The 21,445-nt window shown below is 58.2% G+C and overlaps 2 protein-coding genes across 2 annotated transcripts; one reads left to right on the top strand and one right to left on the bottom strand.

Annotated features, from left to right (window-relative positions):
- Positions 1 to 419: 419 nt before the first annotated feature.
- On the bottom strand, positions 420 to 8,376 carry NFKBIE (NFKB inhibitor epsilon). Its single transcript, XM_079935288.1, has 6 exons — positions 7,257 to 8,376; positions 4,833 to 4,935; positions 3,915 to 4,137; positions 2,482 to 2,570; positions 2,148 to 2,387; positions 420 to 1,465 (listed from the first exon to the last, which is right to left on the bottom strand). The coding sequence occupies exons 1-6, from the start codon at positions 7,631 to 7,633 to the stop codon at positions 1,400 to 1,402; spliced, it is 1,098 nt and encodes a 365-aa protein (XP_079791414.1). The 5' UTR covers positions 7,634 to 8,376; the 3' UTR covers positions 420 to 1,399.
- A 4,710-nt stretch (positions 8,377 to 13,086) lies between these two features.
- TMEM151B (transmembrane protein 151B) lies at positions 13,087 to 20,861 on the top strand. Its single transcript, XM_079934924.1, has 3 exons — positions 13,087 to 13,269; positions 15,393 to 15,833; positions 17,056 to 20,861. The coding sequence occupies exons 1-3, from the start codon at positions 13,147 to 13,149 to the stop codon at positions 18,187 to 18,189; spliced, it is 1,698 nt and encodes a 565-aa protein (XP_079791050.1). The 5' UTR covers positions 13,087 to 13,146; the 3' UTR covers positions 18,190 to 20,861.
- The last annotated feature ends 584 nt before the right edge of the window (positions 20,862 to 21,445 follow it).

Genomic DNA, 21,445 nt, shown 5'->3' with positions numbered 1-21,445 from the left:
CCCTCACCACCGGCCCGGAGGTGGTGCTGACCACTGCCATCCTAGGAACGGGGACACAGCTTCTGCATCCCAGGCACATCCCCTTATGTTACCATTTCCCCGTTTTCTGGCAGGAAGATGTCTCCTTCCTTCGGGGGCTGGGCAGCAGTTCTGTCCCCGCATCCTCATGACCTTCGGAGGTTCTTTCTGCGTGACCTGGCCCCCGTCTACCTTGCCCCCTCACCCACCCTGCAGAGCCCCACTGCTCTCAGTTCTTCTAATTCACCAAAAGCCTTCCCCTGAAAGCTCTCCCCTAAACCCCTACTCAGGCCTCCCCTGACCACCCAAAGTACGGCCCTACACCCACTCCACTGCTCTCCCTCCCACGATTCTTTGCCTTCCATCGCGACTTGCAATTACATATTTATTTGGATGTTTATGATTTTAATGGCTGCCTCACTAGACTAGGTCTCCAAGGGGCCAGAAACGGTTTTATTCCCACATATTCTATCCCAGCATAGGCCTGACCTAACAGGTGCCTCAAACATATGTGGAATGAGAGAAAACAACATACGAAGCCACGCTCCCTCGTGTCACCCTCCACAGGCTAGCCCTTCTCTCCAGGGTCCTCCAGGGCCGTGGTGAGGCCTCCCACTTGCATCTTCTCACTCCTCTTTCTCTTCCTCCATCCAACTGCATTTCCACAGAAAGGGCAAGAGACTGTGCTGGACAGAGAGGCCTGAGGACCATTAGGCTCCCTACCCTCCCTACAAGGCCCTACCTTGCTCAAGTGACAATTTCCTTCTCTCTGCCTCCACCACAAGGTCACAGGGCAGGCCTGTCTCAAAATCCCCAATGCACACAAACAGGCACACGCACAAAACAACTCGGGGCGGGAGTGGGGCGGGGGGTGTGTGTTTAAGTCTCTGCTGTTTTAGTGTCATGTTCTTGAAACTTCCCCATCCCCAAAGGCTCAGTTCAGGGCCTTCTGTGTGAAGTCTTTAAACAACAGTGTTTCAAAGTCCTCCTCAGCAGTGAGATGGAACCCTTTAGGGCCCTGCTCACTCACAGTTCAGTGTCTCTCCTCACTCAGGAGAGTCCATGTTGCCTACCGGCTGGCAGCTTCAAGCTGACCCCACGTGGGTAGAGGCAAGAGCCCCGCCATCTTCAACAGAGGTAAACAGGCTTCGCCCAGGTTGCCTGGGGCTTTGGGGGTCCTTCCATCCACCTGGAAGCTCTTCCTTCCAGACTGGCTCTCTTATTTGCGGTCCCTCCTCTCAGCTCGGGACTGTGCTGGCCCCAGGCTCTGGCCTCAGCAGTCCCCAGGGCACATGGCCTGGGCCCAGACTGTAGCAGCTGTGGCTCCAGCTTTCAGATGGGAAGGGGAGGAGCGTCCGGGGCCCTAGAGCCTGTCCCGGCTTCAGTCAGCACACAGCAGTGGCTTCCCGGAGATCTTCAGGTCATCAAAGGGCAAAAGGGCAAAGGGCTGAGGAAGAGGATGGAGAGAAGCAAGATCAGGGCCTGTGGACAAAGGCAGTGGTGGGGGAAGGGGGCTGGGAGACCTATTGGGCCCTTTCCTCCCCACCAAGTGTCGTTGAAGGACATCAGGGAACAAATCTTCCTACTAACCCCCAAAACAGTGGTCCCCCAGGGCTTCTAGGGCCTGTTTTTGTTTTGGGAGGAGGGTGTTGGGAAAGGGTACTCACAAAACATTTTGAATATTTTTTTAAATCAAACATTTAAAAATGGGAAAGATTCTACAGAAAACCTAGGTTTCATCTGTCTTAAAAAATTCCAAGACCTGGGAATATTGGGCCCACATTCCTCCTCTACAAGTATCTGCTGAAGTTGAGTAGAGTGACCTTCAGACAAAAGACTGTCTGGTCTCCCGCAGGCCCCACCACCTGGCTCTCTTACACCCAGCCTGCTTCTCTGATGCGCTTTAGCTGCACGGCTCCTGTAGGAGTCCAAGTTTGGGCCCCTGGTCCTGACCAATTAAGAACACAGACTGCGAGAGGGGCAGAGGCTTGCCCAAGGTCCCACAGCTGGTGAGCGGCAGAGCCGTGATTTACACCCTGGGCTCCTAACTCCTTGACCCTTTCAGCTATTACAGCGCCTGTCTCCACAAGGGAGGTCCTGGACAGCAGAGCTGAGTGTCTGCCTCTTACATCCTCAGCCAGGTCCTGGGGAGTCTCGTCCTCCACGTTTCTCAGCAGGGAGTCGGCACCTGCCTCGCACAGGGTGGATGAGATGCTTCTGAGGCCCCGGCCCGCGGCGAGGTGCAGGGGTGTGCACCCGTTGAGCATGCGGGCGTCCACCCGGGCCCCAGCCTGGAGAAGGAACTGCACCAGACCCCGCTCGTGGGTCTCCACGGCCAGATGCAGCGCTGTCTTCCCGCTCGTGCCCTCCTGGCGGGGAAGAAGGGTGTCAGCCAAGGCCCTCAAGAGAAAGCATCCCGGGCCTGGGCCCTGGGCTGGACAGCACCTTGATTGGCTGCCTCACCTGTGCGTTGATGTCAGCTCCGTTCTGCAGCAGCAGTTCCATAAGTGGCCAGTTCCTCTGCAGGGTGGCGATGTGGAGACAGGCCAGACCTGGGATGGGGTGAGGGTGGGGGCTGCATCCACCAGCTAGCTCTCTCTCCCCTTCTTCAGGGGCCTCCCTTACCCCTCAGTCCCAAGGGACCCCCTGCCCACTCAGTGCCTCTGATCACAGGACTGTTAAAACAAACCCAAAAACCCCCTCAAAAGTCTGGGGGGAAAGGAACTCAAAGTTTCCACCTTTTCAGTGTCATGTTATTGAAACTTTCACGCTTCAGGGGTCAGGTTGCTGAGTGACACCCCCACACACACACCGTCCCCCAACACACACACCCTCCCCCATGCACACACACTCCAACACACACACCCTCCCCCAACACACACCCCCTCCCCATGCACACACTCCCTCAACACATACTCCCTTCCCCCATACACACACACACTCTCCCCCAACATACACCCCCTCTCCCATGCACACACCCTCCCCAACACACACACCCTCCCCCATGCACACACACTCCCCCAACGCATACTCCCCCCCCATACACACACACCCTCCCCCATACACCCTCCCCAACACACCCCCCTGCCCCCCCACACCCCCATACACACACTTCCCCCCCCCCCCAACACACACACACACTCACTCACTCACTCACTTTTCCTAAAACTCTACCTGCCTTCAGGCCGCATCCAAAAGCCACCTTCTTGAGAGCTCTCTGGATCCTCAGGCCCCCAGCCCCTCCCCAGGGGCCACCTCCTCCCGTGAGCTCCCCTAGCCTTTTTGCTAGCTCCTTTCTGGCCTGGGCCCCTCTCTGCTTAGAGAAGTAGATTCAGATTCACACCCCTCACCTCTTTCAAATCTCTGCTCAAATGTCTGGGCTCCACGAGGGTTTCCCTGACCACCCTGTTTAAAAATCACATCACCCCCCGCCACTCCAGTCCCCTCACTCGGCTCTACTGTCTCCACAGCAGTGACTGCCCGTTAACCTCCTAGAGGACTCACTTCTTATGTTTATTGTTTGCCTCAGACATTCTCTGTTTTTCTCACAGATGCAAGCCTGGCTCCTACAAGTGTCTGGCACATAGAAAGCCCTCAGTACATTTTTGTTGAATAAATTAATGAGTTCATCTAATCTCTATTAAACTGAATATCTTGAGGGAAAAGTTTAGCTCTCTGCTTAGCATACAGTAAGTTCTCAATAAATTCGAAATAGAACCCATTCATTCACTCATTTGTCCATTCATTCTTTCTTTAAGCAAAGGTATTCTGAGTACCTATGTGCTTAGAACTGGAGATGCATCATCAATGGACAAGCTGTGACCCTCCCTTCCCCAAGAGTGGGGTCCCTGTCTCCTGTCCCCTCCTCATCTCATGGGCCCTGAGGCTGCCCGCACCTTGCCAGTTTTGCAGCTGGAGGTCCAGGGAGTGAGGCGGTCCTCTGCCTAGCTCTGGCTGCCCTTCCAGCAGGCAGCGGGCACAGGCCAGGTGCTGGCGCTGGCAGGCCACATGCAGGGCCGTGTCGCCGTGTCGGTCCTGTAGCACCCGGCTGGCCCCCTTCAGCACCAGGGCCCGAACTGCACCTGGCTGGTCCAGATGTACGGCCAGATGGAGTGCTGTCTGCAGGCACAGAGAGAGGGTCACAGGGCCACTGCAGCATGCTCCCACTTCCAGGAACATGCTAGCTTGGGCACAGAAATTGCCAGAGGCCAGCACCTTCTTTGAGGACTGCTTATAAAGGCTATGGTCCTGGTCTTCCTTCTGTTACCCCCCACCAAGTTCTTGGGACCCCAATTCTGGAGGCAAGGTGAGGGGAGTGGCCCCCTGCTCTCCTTTTAGGTCGCTTAAGCCCCTGGAGAAAGGATGGAGTGGGGGGCAGTGTCTAGTATCTCACCTTCTGGGGAGACCTCTGTTACCTTAGGTGATGGGGAGAGGTTGGGGGGAGGAGACAGAGGCACCAGGCAGTCTCCACCTGGCAAACTCCTCCTTGAATGCTCTATGAAGAGTCACCTCTCATATTAAGCCTTCCCTGGCTGCTTCCCACAGACGTTGGTTCCCACAGCAGCTGGCACGCATCTCCATCACAACTCTTGTCACCATGCTGTGTAATTAGGTATTGACACGAGTCCCCTAGCCCAGGCTTGAGCACCTTGTGGGCAGAGGCTGTTTCTTACTCCTCTCTGCATCCTCAGCTTCTAGCCCAGTGTCTGGCATATGATTTCCTGAGAGAGCAGCCTAAGGATGCTGTGCTGCTGCTGGGGATGGCTGCTGGGACAGACACAGGTATCTGGGCTCAGCCCACTCTTTCCACCCACCTGGTAAAGGTTGTTCTGAATGTCCAGGACCTCCTGAGGCAGCAAAGCCAGGCAATAGAGCAGCACAGCCGGGGCCTCATGAATCACCGCCAGGTGGATCAGCCTGGGAGGAAGAGCCAAGGTTTGGGGTCAGGGCCCAGGCCACAGAGAGTGGGCTGGGGTCCTGGGGTTAGAAGGAACACATCAATGTCTAAGCTGCCACCCATACGGGAGGTGCGGGAAGTGAGAGTTTGGGCCAGGAAGTGAGGGTTGGTGCGGGAAGCCAGGATCCTGGGGGTGGGAGCTCCAAGTTCCCATCTCTGGCCTTCAGGAGGGCCTTGGCTGAGGGAGAGTGCGGGCAGGGTGCTGACGGGACAAGGTCCTTCCTGTCCAGCCTGCCCACACCCCGCTCCCCTCTGGCTCCAGGGCCCTGCCGGGCAGCTGCAGGCTCAAAGCCAAACTGAAAGCTGCTGGGGTGGTGCAGAGGGGGTTTCCAGGGCTGGGCTCCCCATCTCTGCCCGCCTCAGCGGGGAGGACAGAGAGGGCAGGGGTGGGATCACTCCCCGCCCCCCTCAGAAACACATTCCAAGAGACAGAAGCTCTTGGCAGAGGAGCAGGAAGCAGGGCAGAACCCTATCCTGCTGCCCTCCACGGGGCGGCCAGAGGGCCACTCTTCAGACGGCGGGGCGTGGGAGGGGCCTGACCTAGGGCCCCCGCTCCCGTGCGCGCCTCCGAGGGGAGGTCTGGCAGTGCAGAAAATGTGTGCTTGGTGGGGGATAAAGAGCCGTAACCTGGGGGGCGGGGGGTGGCTAGGAGGGGAAGTTCCAGCCTTGGGGTTTCCCCACATCAGGTGGGGAAAATGAAAGCCGGAGCTGGAGGATCTAGGCCAGGGACAGCTGCCTCGGGGCATTCGACAGGCGGGTAGCTCAGCTGAAAGGCCCGTCTGGGCTGGGGAGGGGGCTGCTCGGGTGGGAGGGGCGCTGGCTCTGGTGGCAGGCGAGGCCCAGGAGAGAGTGACGGAGGGAGGGAGGAACCGCGATGGAAATCCCCTCGGCCAGGGCCTGCTCTCTGGTCACATTCCTGCAGCCACCTCCCTCTCTCCCTCAGTCTCCCCTCCTCCCACTTCCTCTTCCCATTTCCATATGTCCCACAGCCCAGACACCTCTGGAGGGAAGAAGGTGCCCCCTCCTCTCAGGGAACCCCCAGGGGAGTCTTGACACCTCTCCCCCCAACCTCCCTAGGGTCTAGACACCACATCTGTCTCTACTAGAGATGGTCAAGGCAGGGGCTGGGAGGTTAACAAAGGAGGGCGGGCTCAGAAACCGCCACTCCCTGGGTCAAAGGTCAGCCATAGGTATTCTGCACGGAGCTCGCACAATCTTGGTTGTGGGCCTGAGGGCTGGTGATCTGGACACAGAGTACAAAAAGGCCTAGGGTCACCCACTGAGTCAAGAGACTATCTTTCTCAAAGGCCACCCAGGACCCTTGCATCTCCAAAAAAGCAGGTCAAGACAGATATCTCCTGCCTCCTCAGCCCCGTTCATTCCAGCATCCCAGATCTGGGACCCCAGCTCCCCTCCACTCTGTTTCTCACCCCCCCAAATCCCAGCCACCCCCTCTCCTGTCGGTGTTTTCTTCTCCCCGAGGGGCAAATCCTCAACTGGCCAGTCCCTGCCACATAACTGTCTCTTACTTCAACTGCCCCCCAGCCCAGTCTCCACCAAGCTCCACCTGGGCCTGGGGAGGAAGGATGAAGTAAAGGGGTCACACAGGACAGTGAGGGGGACTTGTGGGGCTCAGGAGGTGAAGAGTGTCGGTAAGGCTGACTCTAGCCCTCACTTCCCCTTTCTCAGCAGAGGAGGAAGTTAGCTGGGGCAGCCAGCCGCCTGTCTGTCTGCTGGGGCAAGAGTGCCCCAGCCTGGCTCACCTCCTCCTCCTTAGGGCCAGCCTCAGCAATGCACCCTGGCAGCACCCCCAACCCCAGCTTCCTGGGCCCACTGGCAGCCTGTAACTGGCCCCTCTTGTTCCTTGAGACAGGGCATTCTGCGGTCAGAGGCCGGGAATCCCAGATATTGAGCAAACAAGGACGCCCTGTCCCCCAGTAAGGAAAAAACAAAACAAAACAAAACTGGGCTGGTCAGGGGAATTTTCTCTTCCTAGGGATGGGTTACTGATAGATTTCCAAGATGCTAGCTGTGTTTCCAGGTGCCTGGTAAGGGCCCTGCCAAAAGGTGGGGCATGCAGATGATGCCAGGTCCTCCGGACTGGTCCTGGCTACAGAAAGTGGGTTGAGAGTTAAGTTTGAAAGAGAGAGTGGGGACGGCCCCTTCCAGGGCTGGTGCCTTGAGGGATTCTCACATAGGGGGTTGCGGCTCCTGGGGGAGATCCCGAGTTAGCATTGGGAGGGAGGAAGGGATCCTATCTTAGCCTAGCCCCCATACTCACGTGTCTCCGTCCTCGGAGATGTAAGTGAGTGCTTCCAGCTGCTGAGGGCTCAGCGCCCCCGCGGCGGGAAGCCGCGAGTCTGGGGCTGGGTCCTCGGTCTTGGGGTCCCCCAACAAGGACAGGGGCTCAGTGAGCGATGAGGAGCCATAGGTAGAGTCAGCCCGCTCCCCATCTGTATCTTCCTTCTCCTCTGGCTCCTTGGCGGTTCCCGGAGGATGAGTCCAGGGCTGGGGTCCCCCTCCGTCTGAGGGCCCAGAGGCTGGGGCCGGGGTGGGCTCGGGCAGAGAGCGCAGAGAGCGCAGAGAGCGCAGAGACTCGATGCCCGAGTCATACTGGCTCTCATCAGTCTCGTCCGGCCCCTTCCGCGCCTCAGACATCCCCGCGGCGCCGGCCCGCCGGGGCCCGGTCCGAGCAGAATCCGACTCCGCGCCGCCTTTCCGGGTTGCAGGTCCGCCTTGCAGAGCGGGTGCTGGGCCCGGAGTGGCCTTCTTCCCGGGCTGCGGGGGCCCGAGGGGTCGGCGAGAAGCGTGGAGAGGCTTGGAACGCTGGCGGGGTCCTCGGCATCCGCTACTCCGGGCAGCTGGGTAGCCCAGTCTGAGGCGCTCGCTCGCCCCGCCCTCAGGCCCCGCCCCCGGCAGGCGCCGCGCTTCCGGACCGAGGCCCCGCCCTTCGGAATCCCCCTTACCCCGCCCTCTGCGTTGGCTCCGAGTCAGGGGTTCCCCGGTCCTGACTCACTCGTGCGTTAATTCACCCATTCATTCATTCATTCATTTATCCAACCATCCATTCATTCTTTCCCCCTTCCTTCTTCATTCCATTTGTTAATTCCATGCATTCTTTCTTTCCTTCACTTCCTGTTTCTTCATTCATTTTTCTCATTCATTCATTTATTCTTTTTTTTTAAATGCTTCCTAGGATCTTTTTTTTAATTAATTATTTATTTATTTAGGCTGCACCGCGTCTTAGTGGCGGCGCGCGGGATCTTCGTTGTGGCACTCGGGGTCTTTAGTTGCAGCATGCGGACTCTTAGTTGGGGCATGCCGACTCTATGCGGGCTTCTTAGTTGAGGCATGCATGCGGGATCTAGTTCCCCAACCAGGGATCGAACTGGGCCCCCTGCATTAGGAGCACATAGTCTTACCCATTGGACCACCAGGTAAGACCCCATTAGTTTGTTTTTAAAGGAATATTTATTAATCATCTGCACAAGCTGGGCATCCTCTGGGGAGGGCACGTGGGAGGTGGGACGGGGAAGCGTTGCTACCTGTCTCCTGACCATTGCTCTCAATTTCTCTTGCTTTTCCAGGAGACAAAGGGGACACCCATGTCTTTAAAGGAGAACTTCTCCCTTTGGGTCCTGGATAGAGAGTCTCCTGTGTCAACTTCCCAGATCACATAGAATCGGACATGAGGATGTGCTTTTTTTAAAAAAAAAAATTTATTTATTTTTGGCTGCGTTGTGTCTTGTGCTGCACGCAGGCTTTTTAGTTGCGGCGAGCAGGGGTTACTCTTCGTTGCGGTGCGGTGCGCAGGCCTCTCATTGCGGTGGCTTCTCTTGTGGAGCACTAGGCTCTAAGTGCGCGGGCTCAGTAGCTGTGGCCCACGGGCTTAGTTGCACCGGGGCATGTGGGATCTTCCCCGACCAGGGCTCAAACCCGTGTCCCCTGCATTGGCAGGCGGATTCTTAACCACTGCACCACCAGGAAAGCCCAGGATGTGCTTTTTGAAAGTGATTTTTTTCAGGAAAACTGTTGTCTAAAAAAGCAGAGGGGTCATTCCTCACAGGGATGAAACAGTGGCCTCGGGTGGTGACATCCGGTTAGGGAAGTTTAGTTCCTTATTGTGGGACCAGGATGGGGAAGCCCGAGATATGCTGGGCAGCACTCTGCTGAGGTTCCCTCAGCAGCCCCAGCCCCAGCACATCTTTCCTCCTTCCCCATCCCTACTCTCCCTGGGGCTAAGGAGGATGTAGGCAAACCCCACTCACGTGGTGATCACTGCCCCATGATTTATCCTCTACCCCAAGTTCCAGCAATGCACTGAGAAGGTCATCCCCAAGAAAACATCTCCCTTTTCCATCTCTGGCATTGGGGGAAGGAAGCTGGGGTGTGCACGGGCAGCTGCTAAGCAGCTTCCCTACCACCATCCCCATGAAACCTCATTTTATTCATTCACTTGAAAAACATGTATGGAGATTCTCCTAAATGCCTGACATCGTTCTCTCTGCTGGAAGCAAAACCGAGTATCACAGTAACAGTAATAACCAACAACACCCCTCCCCAACAAAAAAATTTTCCCATGGTTCCAGCCTTCAAAAAGCCCCCTCAAAGTTACAACACAGAGTGATTGGGCTAAGATAGGAGTGAAAACAGGGTGCTAGAGAGGCACAGCATGGGGCCAACTACCCAGTGGGGTGAGAGGAAGGGGAGGTTCCATTTGAACTGGAGATGGGAAGGGAAGCGGGCTGGGAGAAGTACCTAGTCTCTGTTTGGGGAGGGCGTGAGTGGATGGAGAAGGGAGGGGGAAGGGCAGAAGGGAGGAGATGACCCACTGCTCTCCATCCCCACCGATGACCAGAGTGGGGAGGATGTGTTGAGCATGAGGCAGTGAGGAGCCGTGAGGGGAAAGCCCAAGGAAATTGAGGCATCTCCTTCCCTTGGAGTCAGTGTGACTTCAGATGTTCTCAACTTCCTCCCCTGACCTGTTCCTCTCCCAACCTCAAAGGCTGGAGCAAAAAGTACAACCCTAACCACTTGGGTTCAAAATCACCTCCATTTTAAAGTTGCAAGCTGAGTCCCAGAGAGGTGAGTTGGCTTGCCCAAGGTCAAACAATCTGAAGTGTAGAGCTGCGTTTTCCTGTTCCTAATCCAAAACTTTAAAAATGTTTTCAGTGAAACTTTCTTTCCTTTTTGAAGGTCTAAGGGGTTGGGGACATCTGAGCTCTCTGCAAGGACACAGGAACTCAGGAGTGTGCAGGGACCGCCTCTCTCATACGTACAGAGGCTGATTTTAAGGAAAAACATACCCCAATCCAGTCCAGTGTCTGGCTCTAAACCGTAACAGGTGTTTGGCAGCCCCTTTTCTGGCCACATGAGGTCAGCATTGAGTCGCTGACTACTTCTAGAATGTAGCCTGTACTAGGACAGGAAGCCCTTGTGGGGAAAATTTAGGAATGGGAACAGGGACCATGGCAGTGTCATCTGGAAAGATGACCTGGGGACTTTGACTCAGGTCACAGCATGGTCAGGGTCCTGACTTCACTCTCTCAGCTCCAATCTTCAAGGCTGGGCCCCTCCAGTCCTCTTCTCTGTTTTCTGGTTCCCTCTGTGGTGCTCTCACTTCCCATCTATGCCCACTCCAGCCAGGCTCATCTTCAGGAAACAGGCCCAGTTGCCAAGGTGACCAGCCGGTTAGCTGGCTCCTTCCACAGCCCCCTCCTTTCACCCCTCTTTTCTCGGGGCTTCCAAGGAGGGGGCATGTGTGTGTATGGAGAAAGGGGAGGTGGTCTTTTATCTCTTGGGAGCTCTGGGGTTGGCCAAAAGAACTTGGGCTACCTCTCTTCCAAAGCCCCCTGAAATGGAGTCAGGAAGGCAGTGGGGCTGGGGGACAGGAGGAAGATTAGAACAACTAAATGGTGAATGTGAAGATCCCATCTGGGTTAGGAAACGCCAGGGTTAGGACCTCTGCTCTCCATCTGCAGTAAGCACTGAACTAGGTGGAGTGAACTGATACCAGAAGAAGGGTTGGAGTTAGCTGTAGGCAGGACTTCCCAAAAATCATGGGTAGGAGAGAGACACTGGAATGAGCCATCAAGTGAGATTCTTCCTCTGCCATGGGGATGAAGGAGAACCATGCCTTTTGGGACCACACCCTCCCCCTGTTTTGGCAGGGAGGATGGACTCACTGAGCTGGGGAGGATCATGTAGGCTGGATAGTTCTGAAGTGACAGTCAGGCTGAGCCCCCTTCACCTTCCCTGGAAAGGGAAGAGTAGGAAAATGGAGGCAGGACCAGGAGTGGGAGGTGGGTGTGTGGGTGGAGGCAGAGGCTGTTCTGTCCCAGAGGAGAGGCAGGACCATCAGTGGCCTTTTCCTCTATTCCCAAAGATCAGATATCCAGGCTTTGCCTCAAGCTGACTTCTGACCCCCAAAGATCCCTATGGAAAGGTCTGGATTCTAGGACCACTCTTTGAGTACTAGCAAGTGACCTTGAATAAGTCACTAACCCTCCTTCTGCCTTGGTTTCTTGTGGGTAAATGGGGAAAGTCACTATATGTCAAAGACTTTAATGTAACACATGACACACAACAGGATTCCGCAGTGACTGTGCACACATAGATTGATCAAGTGTAGCCTTTATCCTATTCTATCATAATGATTGGTTTCCATGTCCTCCCTATCCCCATTAGACTTTGTGCTCCTTGAGGACAGGAAATTGTATGTTTGCATTTCTGTACAGGGCACACAGTAGGTATTTAATACCTTTTTTTTTAAGTTAAATGTGATTTTTTAAAAATATATATTTATTTTATTTATTAATTGAGGCTGCGCCGGGTCTTCATCAGGACATACGGGATCTTTAGTTGAGGCATGTGGATTCTTAGTTGTGGCATGCATGCGGGATCTAGTTCCCAAACTAGGGATCGAACCCAGACCCCCTGCATTGGGAGCATGGAGTCTTACCCACTGGACCACTGGGGAAGTCCCTTAATACCTGTTTATTGAATGGATGCATTCAGGAATGAATGAATGGCAGTTTCCTTTCTGCCCCTAAGCGGGACAGGGAAAAACACTGTGCGTGGATGGCATGAAGGGACAGGCGACCTGCAGTCACTCAGCCTGGCCTGTGGCCTGTGACTTTGCCTCCTACACCCACAGAAGAAAGTCAGAGCCTTAGAGATTGTCCAGTCAACTTTCTCACTGCCCAGATGAGGAAACTAAGGCTCAGAGAGGGGAAGGCACTCGCCCAAGGTCACACAGCTAATGAGAGAGCCAGGATTAAGAATCTGTACTCAGGTTTCCTGATCTCCAGCCTAGGGCTATGTACACACTTCATTGCTTCTCTGGGGCTGTTGTCCTAGGGTAGGAAGATGATTCAGTGAAGGCTGGTTTCAAAGTCCCCTCTTCTGCCCTCTGTTAGTCCCTTCTCACATCTAGCTCTAATCCTTTCCTTTTCACCCTATCCCATCCTTGTTCAGATGGGTCTGGCCTCTGAAGTCTGGCTCCTGCCTTAACCCTTTACCATCCAACTGGGAATAAGGCTGTTCCCTAGGGTTCCAAGACTCAATTTCCTTTCCCCACTCTCAGCCCCGGGAACTTGCGGGAACCAAAGATGGGGAGGGATGTTGGTTGAACCGCTGGCGCCCCCTCCACAAACAGACCGAGAGGAGTTTCGGCTTAGATCTTCCTGGGATGGGGATGGTGCGTGTGCGTGTGCTGAGCAGGGCTGGGAGTGGGGAAGGGGTGCGCGGAGCCCCTGTTGCTTTTCCCCTTTGGGGTGGCCATTAGGTAGGCTTGGGGAAGGCGGAGTTTGGGGGGCCGGGGGCGGGGCTCTTGCGCTGGGAGGAAGGGGGGGGCGCGCTGGCTCCAGCTCGGCTCAGACAAAAGGCGGCGGCGGGAGCGGGCGGGAGGCGGAGCGGCGCCGCGAGGGCCTCAAGGTGACACCCACCCCCGGCCCCGGCCCCCCCCGGCCCGGCCCCCCAGCCCGCCTCCCCATCCCCATCCCCGAGCCCCTTACCCGTGGTGCCCTTTCCCGGCCCCCTCCCCCCGGCGGGGGGTGGGGAGCAGCGAGGGCCCCGCCCCCTCCCGCCCCTTCCCCAGAGCCGGCGCAGGATGCCCCCGGCCCCCGGCAGCCCCCCGGGAGGCCCTGAGCTCGACGCGCCCCCTCTACGCCATGTCCCCCCCTGGCTCGGCCGCGGGCGAGAGCGGCGGCGGCGGCGGCGGCGGCGGTGGTGGCCCCGGGGTCCCGGAGGAGCCCACGGCGGCGGCGGCGGACGAGGGCCCCGCCCGAGAGGAGGTGAGAGCCGGCGGCGCCCCTTCCCCCGGCGCGGCCGCAGCCTGACCCCCATCCCCCGCCGCGCGCGGCCCCCGCCGGTTCCGCCGCAGCGCGGCCGGCGCCCCGCACCCCGAGCCGGCCGCCGCAGCCGCAGTCCCGCCTCGCTGCCCCCACCCGGCGGCCGGAGCTGTCCGCGGTGGCAGGGAAGGGGCCGCGCCGGGGGCGGGGCTCGGGGGTCCCGGGCAGGGGGAGGGGCCTAGGGGCGGAGCCTCGCGGATCCCGGGCTGGTGGGGGTGGGGATGGTGTCCGGGATCCCATTTCGCGGAGGGGATGCTATCTCGAAGGCCAGGCAGGGTGACTTGTAGGGGCTGCGGAGGCAGGAGAGTACCTGCCAGTTCCACGGGGGAAATGGTAGTGTTAACGTGAGTTGGGGCCCTAAAAAGGTCAACTGTGTGCAGAGGCGATCTCCCCCCTGGAGTCACTGGGAGTGTGTGCGTGGGGGATGTGCGCCTCTCTCTCCCCATATCCATGCAGGCCCCCCTCCAGGGGGCCCTGAGCCCAGGAATCCTTCCCAGTTTTGGTAACCAGCACATCCCTTGTTGGGGGTCCTACTCTTCAGTCCTCTGAATCTGGAGACAAAAGAAATGGAGGAGAGTACCAGGGGCTCCTCCATCTCCCATGCACACTCGTGCACACATTGCACACGGCACTGGGGCAGAAGCACACAGGCAGGACCCGCAGGCAGAGCCCCTTCCACACGCCCTCTCACTGGGACAAGTGCACACTCAGGCACACCAAGGGGCACATATGCTCCCCTCGCAGGACAAGGCTCTCTGAAAGGCACACGTCCCCTAATCTTGTTTGCATGTGCTGAGTACTGTTTCCCAGCGCACCTACCTATCTGTACTTCCAGATCTTTCCTCGGATTTCACACCGGGTCCAGGGCCTGCTGTCTGTTACTGTGCCCTTCCTTTCCACCTTTCTCTCCCTTCCCTTGGCTAGCCTCCAGGTCCGGCCTGGGGAATTGAAAGAAAAAGTCAGGATCTCAGCAGGAGGGTGTGTGGAGGGTTCCTAAAGCTAGACAGTGGGGGGAGGAGAGGGAAAGCCCAGGCTGCCACCAGAAATCCGACTCAGTACTCATCATTGAGCGGCTGTGGGCGCCAGCACCCAGGATGCACAGGGAATGAGGCCCTGCCCTCAGGAGCACCCAGTCTAGTGGAGGAGCCACACACGTAAATAACTCACCGGGACAACTGGGGGCCAGAGCGTGATCAGTGCTTTAATAGACCCCCGCACCAAAAATCGTTTTCTCTTGACAAATGGCTGGGCTGCAAACATCTCCCTCCCTGCCCCCCCCCCCAGCCCTGTCCCACATCCCCTCTCCCCAGCCACATGCCTCTGCCCTTCTGGATATATCCTCCTGGACCACTTGCTGCTCAGGGACACAAACCCCCCTGCCTTTTATCTTAGAACAGGGGTAGATGTTAGGGAGACTCACAGGGGACCTGGGGTCCAGAGTATGGGAAGGAGACAGGGCTTGGGGTTTCCTGGGAGGTATGAGGCTAATTGTCTGTGAGGGACCGGGAGGCGGATGGGTCAGAGGAATTGGCTCCTCCTAGGTTCTGGAAGAAGGGAGGGCCCCACCTGTGAAGTGGGAAGGTGATGTCAGTGGGCCCCTCTCCCCTTTCCTGGAATACCTGGAAGGGGTCCAGGCTGGGGACCTGCCTTCTCTGATGCCTATCTGTCCTCCCTGTCTTCCCTATGCACACCTTCTCCTGTTTCATTGCCATCTCTGTGTCTGTCTTTGGACTCTGTTTCTCTGGGTGCCATCCTATCCATCTGTGTCTTCTCTGCCACCTGGGCCTTCTCCCTCCATCTCTGGCTCTGATCCCTCTGCCTCTGCACTTCTCTGTACTGGTATTCTGTCCCTCTTTCCTGTCCTCATGGCTCACTCTGGGTTACTTCTGTGTTAATCTCTGGTCCTGGCCTCCCATCTTGGTCTGACTCTCTCTGCACATTCCTGTCTGTCTCTGCCTGTCATCGCCGGTGTCGGCCTCTGGCCCGCCATCCATCTCTGTGCTGGGCCTTGCCACTCCGTCTCACTCCGCACTCATCTTGGCCCCTTTGCCTGCCCTTCTGAGCAGCAGCGTCCCATCCAGCCCTCTTTCACCAAGTCCCTCTGCCGTGAGTCCCACTGGAAGTGCCTGCTCCTCTCGCTGCTCATGTACGGCTGCCTGGGGGCCGTGGCCTGGTGCCACGTCACCACGGTGACCCGCCTCACCTTCAGCAGCGCCTACCAGGGCAACAGCCTCATGTACCACGACAGCCCCTGCTCCAACGGCTATGTCTACATCCCCCTGGCTTTCCTGCTCATGCTGTACGCTGTCTACCTGGTGGAGTGCTGGCATTGCCAAGCCCGCCACGAGCTGCAGCACCGCGTGGATGTGAGCAGCGTGCGGGAGCGCGTGGGCCGCATGCAGCAGGCCACGCCATGTATCTGGTGGAAGGCCATCAGCTACCACTATGTCCGCCGCACCCGCCAGGTCACCCGATACCGCAATGGAGACGCCTACACCACCACCCAGGTGAGGAACTGGAGGGGAGCAGAGGCCAGTCCAGGTGGGAGGGGGTGCTGGGACCCTGCTCGACTGTCCTGAAGGGGAGGAGCACAGGCAGCAGTGAGTTCTTGTGGGCACTGCAACAGGAGGACAATAACACCCACCGTAATTATAACGGGAAACACTTACTAGCAGCCAGGGTCTGCTCTAACTACTTTACAAATGTCAAATCATTTATTTAACCCTCATGATAACCCTATGAGGTAGGTAACTATTACCCCCATTTTACAGATGAGGAAACTGAGGCTTGGAGAGGTTCAGTAACTTACCTAAGGTCAAACAGCTAGTGTGTGGTGGAGCTGGGATTTGAACCCTGGCAGTCTGGCTCCAGGGTCTGTATGGTTTAGTGCTTAATGGTTGGAGGTGTTTCACATGCACAGCCTCACAGGCTGATTAGTGAGGCGCCTGCTACCAAGTCCTCTTTCACAGTTAAAGAGACCTGAGCTCAGTGACTTGCCCAAGTTCTGCAGCTTCTAAGTGGTAGTGCTAGACGCAAACTCAGGGCTGTGGATCCCAAGTGTGAGGCTCCCAGAGGTGGGGGTCAGCTGGCAAAAAGGTGGAGGTAGGCCTGGGCGGCATGGAGGGGGTGTCAAGCAGCACTCCGTATACCTGCTGGGATTAGGCATATTAGAGCCGTGGTGGAAGAGATTTTCCCAGATAAGGGGGACCTCTCCACTGTCTCAGGATTGGGCTGGGTAGACAAAGCTTGGGCCCTGTGAGGATCAGGAGGGAGGCCGGGTACTAGCTAAAGGTGGCAGCAGGGAGACCAGAGACAAAGGGGGTCCACAGGGACCTCCTCTGGGGGGCCCATTTGGAAACACACTTGTAAAAGGGAAGACGGGTAGGCTGTTTGGGGTGATGAGGGGGCAGCGTGGGACAAAAGATGCAGTGGCAAAAGGATCAGGCAAGCCGGAGGGACAATGCAGGGCCTGGGACTGACCCCTAGACGGAGCAGGGCTTAGTTAAAGTGAGAAGGCACATAAGTAGGGATGAGTTCCTAGACCCGCCCTCATCTCTAACTCACTGAGGAAGCTGAGGGCCTCAATGTCTCTATAAACCCGGTAAGATCTTACCTGGCCCCAACCGGGAGCTAAACCAGGACAGGCTGAGGATTTGATCAAGAGCAGTGATGGGGCGGAGGAGGGTAAGCGGAGAGAAGCGACTCCTGCCGCCTTCCCCGGCGCCACAGGTCTACCATGAGCGCGTCAACACGCACGTGGCCGAGGCCGAGTTCGACTACGAGCGCTGTGGCGTCCGCGACGTGTCCAAGGCGCTGGTGGGGCTGGAGGGCGCGCCTGCCACGCGCCTGCGCTTCACCAAGTGCTTCAGTTTCGCCAGCGTGGAGGCCGAAAACGCGTACCTGTGCCAGCGCGCGCGCTTCTTCGCCGAGAACGAGGGCTTGGACGACTACATGGAGGCGCGCGAGGGCATGCACCTCAAGAATGTGGACTTCCGCGAATTCATGGTGGCCTTCCCCGACCCGGCCAGGCCACCTTGGTACGCCTGCTCGTCGGCGTTCTGGGCTGCGGCGCTGCTCACGCTGTCGTGGCCGCTGCGCGTGCTGGCCGAGTACCGCACGGCCTATGCGCACTACCACGTGGAGAAGCTTTTCGGCCTGGAGGGCCCGAGCTCGGCCAGCGGCAGCGCGGGCGGCGGCCTCAGCCCCAGCGACGAGCTGTTGCCCCCGCTCACGCACCGCCTGCCGCGGGTCAACACGGTGGACAGCACGGAGCTCGAGTGGCACATCCGCTCCAACCAGCAGCTGGTGCCCAGCTACTCGGAGGCGGTGCTCATGGACCTGGCGGGGCTGGGCGCGCGCTGTGCTGGGGGCGCGGCGGGCGGCTACGCGCGCACGTGCCGCTACGGTGGGGTGGGTGGCCCAGGCGCAGTGGGCCTGGCCCCGTACAGGCGCAGCTGCGAGCACTGCCAGCGCGCCGTCAGTAGCTCGTCCATCTTCTCGCGCAGCGCTCTTAGCATCTGCGCCAGCCCTCGGGCCGGACCGGGGCCTGGCGGCGGGGCGGGCTGCGGGGGCAGCCGCTTCTCCCTGGGCCGCCTCTACGGCTCCCGGCGCAGCTGCCTGTGGCGCAGCCGGAGCGGGAGCGTCAACGAGGCGAGCTGCCCCACCGAGCAGACGCGGCTGTCCAGCCAGGCCAGCATGGGGGACGACGAGGACGACGAAGACGAGGAGGAGGGCGGGCCGCCGCCGCCCTACCACGACGCCCTCTACTTCCCCGTGCTCATCGTGCACCGGCAGGAGGGATGTCTGGGCCACGGCCACCGGCCGTTGCACCGCCACGGCTCCTGCGTAGAGACCTCACTGTGACCCCGGGGCCCTGGTCCGGCCCAACGGCCTCCTCACTGCCCCTCGCCGGATGGTGCTCCCTGCGTGTAGCAGGGGGAGTCGAGAATGTGGCCGAGGCTGTGCTGGGCACGGTGCGGGTGGGGTGGGGGGAGGCGAGGGGGCAAGGGACAGACCCCGAAGGGGCCGATTCGAGCACCCCCCCACACCCGCCTTTCCTGAACATAGACAGCTGTGGGGAGGGGAGGGAATCCCGCCCCGGCTGAGTTGTCTCTTCCAGCCCCGCCCCTGAGTTCCTAGGGGGACACCTCCACTTCCCACACGCATACTCGCACACTCGGAATTTCCAGTCCCGCCTTTCAACGGATCTAATGACTGTTACGTGGAGACAGCCGTGGCACCCGCGTTGGGCCTCGCCTCAAGGGAGAGGCCCTCGCTTTGCAGCTGGGGAGGTTTACAGGCCAGGGGAAGGGCAATTGGGGCTTTCCTTCCTCCGCAGCCTGGCTCCGCTGGGGCCTCTCTCTACCGAGGGGGCAGTGGTTTGGAGAAGAGCAGGGCTGGTTTCCATCCAAGCTAATGAATTCAGTGGGTCTGAGGCCTGGGCAGGTGTCAGCCGCGATACTCCATCTCAAAGCCATGGAAATGTTGATCTCTTCTTGGCGCTGGCCCGGGGTTTCCTCTCTGCCACTCCCTCTGCTGTTGTTTAGCTCACTGGGCCCTGGGAGGCTGGGTCCTGGAGGGGACTGTGCTCACCACGCAGATTTCACACCTCTCCCTCCCCTCCTGCTCCCTGGCTCTGAAGAGCTGTTGCCAGGGGTGAGGGGCAAGGCAAACTGTGGAGGGCAGTGCACCTCAGTCCTTTAAACTGTAGCCTCGTCACCTGGGTTCTGGGAGGGCACTCCCTTCAGAGAGGGTGGGAGACCACCCAGGCAGCATTCCTTCAAGCTGACCAAGGTGAATGAATGACTAAGTGGGGAGAGCAGGAGATAGGCCTGGGTGACAAGGGGGAACTCAGGAAGCTAGTGGGAGTCACAGAGGAGAGGGTCGTGAAAAGACCCCCCAAAGGTCGGGGTGTCTGTGGGGGACGGCCCTTGCCTCCCCCGAACTTGTGGGGAAGAGTGGAGAGTGGTCGTGTGCAAGCAGAGCCTCTGCAGGGCTGAGGACCTTGTCAGGAACCCCAGCTGGAGAAAGACTCATTTCCAGTGGCAGGGTCAGAGGCAGGAATTCTCTAAATCTTGCCCGACCCCTCTGTCCTCCCCTAGCCCATGAGCTGAAGCCCTGCTGTGTGTCCCAGGGTCTTCAAAGGGGCAAACTGCCACGGCCGCAGGGCGCTGGCCCTGTGCGCTGTTCCCCCACTACTCCTACCCTGATGTGCTTCCGTGTGCATGTCTGTGTGCAAACCCCCTGCCCTCCCAAATCCCCTGGCTAATGTTTTCCCAGCTGACAGTGCCCAGGGAAGGGGCTCACATTTCCAGCTGGAGAGGAAAACCCTCAGGCCTCCAACATGGCTCACCCCTGATGCTCCTCATGTCACCTGAGCCATCAGAGCTGCCCCTTTCCCTCCTCCAGCCTCTCCCCTCTTCCTCCAGCCTAGCCAGGCCTGTACGCCCCAAGGCTATGGCCTCCACCTATGCAACATCTCCTCTGGCTCCCCTAAGCTCCTTTCCTGGGGGACTGGGGACCACAGATTGTGGGGACACCACGGCCTGTGGCCCATCAGGGTTGAGCCTAACTTTCAGGTGGAGATGGCTGAGTGGGAAGAGAGAGAAGGCCGGAGAAGAGGAGGCTTGGGGAGGAGGGGAACAGCTGCGCACTAGGTTTCCCTGGGCAGCAGTGCCACCTACCCGCCAGCACTGTGCTCTCCAGGGGCCTGGGGGTTGGAGCACCCGTTTCCTCTGAACGGACATCTTCAAGGTACAGGTGGTGAGCTGTGGCCTCAGGACCCAGTTCTTGGCCAGCTGGCACCCAGATGTCACGCCCTTGTGTGGGGCATCCTGGCCACCTCATGGCTCCAAGGAGGGAGGAACTCGGCTCCTCCTGCCTCCGGGCCATTCCTGAGACAGAACCTGAGCTGGGAGGAGGGGGAAAGGGGAGGGGCTGTTATTATTTTTGCCTGTATTGACCATTTCTGCCTAGGTCTTCTCACACAGACAGCCTCACACCTCCCACATATGCACAGACTTAGAGAGAAACCAATTCTGTGGTCTGTTTTCTTGGTAGCTTTATTGATTGCCAGGGAAAACAAACCAGAAAATTAACTAATCTCTAAAATTAAACTTTACACTGAATGTTCTTGTTTCTCTAATTAGACCCTCTGCTAGCAGCTGTGGCTATGTACACACACACTCACACACCCTCACACCTACACGTTTGCACTCGGAACTGTTAGAGGGTGTCAGGCACAGACGGACTCAAGGTTGCCCAGACAGGCACACACGTGCGGTCACTGCCAAGCCCCCTTTGGTGCTCTGCTTGTTGGAAGGAGTCCCTGGAAAGCGCCCCAAGGCTGTGGGTGCAGCCCATGACACACCCTCTGGAAACACAGGGCTGGAGGTTCAGCCCGAGGAGGATGGGAGATGGGGCTCTGCCTGAATCCATCATCAGGGCCTCTTGTGGCCCTGTGGGTAGATGTGATTCCCGTGGGTGTGGCCCCAAGGCGGGCGGCCACAGAGTGACGGGGACTCATGGAGGATGCCTGGAAGGTTTCATGTGTCCTGGGGACAAGGGCTTGTGGGGTGGGCTGGGCCTGGCTGGGGAGAAGACAGGTCTCTGTCAACTGGGTGCATCACACTGTGGCCTTTCTGTCGTGGATTTCCAAGCGCAAAGATTGTATAAATCAAACTGGTGGATAATAAAGTTGCAGATGACTCACTGACTTCCCTTCCCAGTGTCGCACCTCTCTCGCCATCTGCCCGTCCGTGAGCAGCAATCTGGGGAGGCCGATGGGTCTGAGCCCCTCCTGTCACCTCTGTTTCCCCCTTCCCAGGTTGAAGGGAATGGATTAGGGATGGTGTGGCTTGTAGAACTGGATGACTTAAGCAGGAGTTAAGCAAGAGGGAGGTGGCACCGGCAGGGGTGATGGTGGAAGAGCCAGGCAAAGCTATGCTGTAGCCTGGCGGGGGGTGGGTGGGGGTGGAGAGAGAGAGTGTGTTTGAAGGTCAAGAGGTCAAGGATCTGTTTGGTAGAGAGAAAAATGGTGGGGAGGAGGGTGGTCAGGGAGATGGGCGACCCCTGTGGGAGAGTCTGGGCCGGCACAGTCCCGTAGAGTCTGCTTTGCCTT

Source organism: Stenella coeruleoalba (genome assembly GCF_951394435.1).
Source record: "Stenella coeruleoalba genome assembly, chromosome: 10".
Classification (NCBI taxonomy): Eukaryota; Metazoa; Chordata; class Mammalia; order Artiodactyla; family Delphinidae; genus Stenella; species Stenella coeruleoalba.
This window is presented reverse-complemented; position numbering and strand designations above follow the sequence as displayed.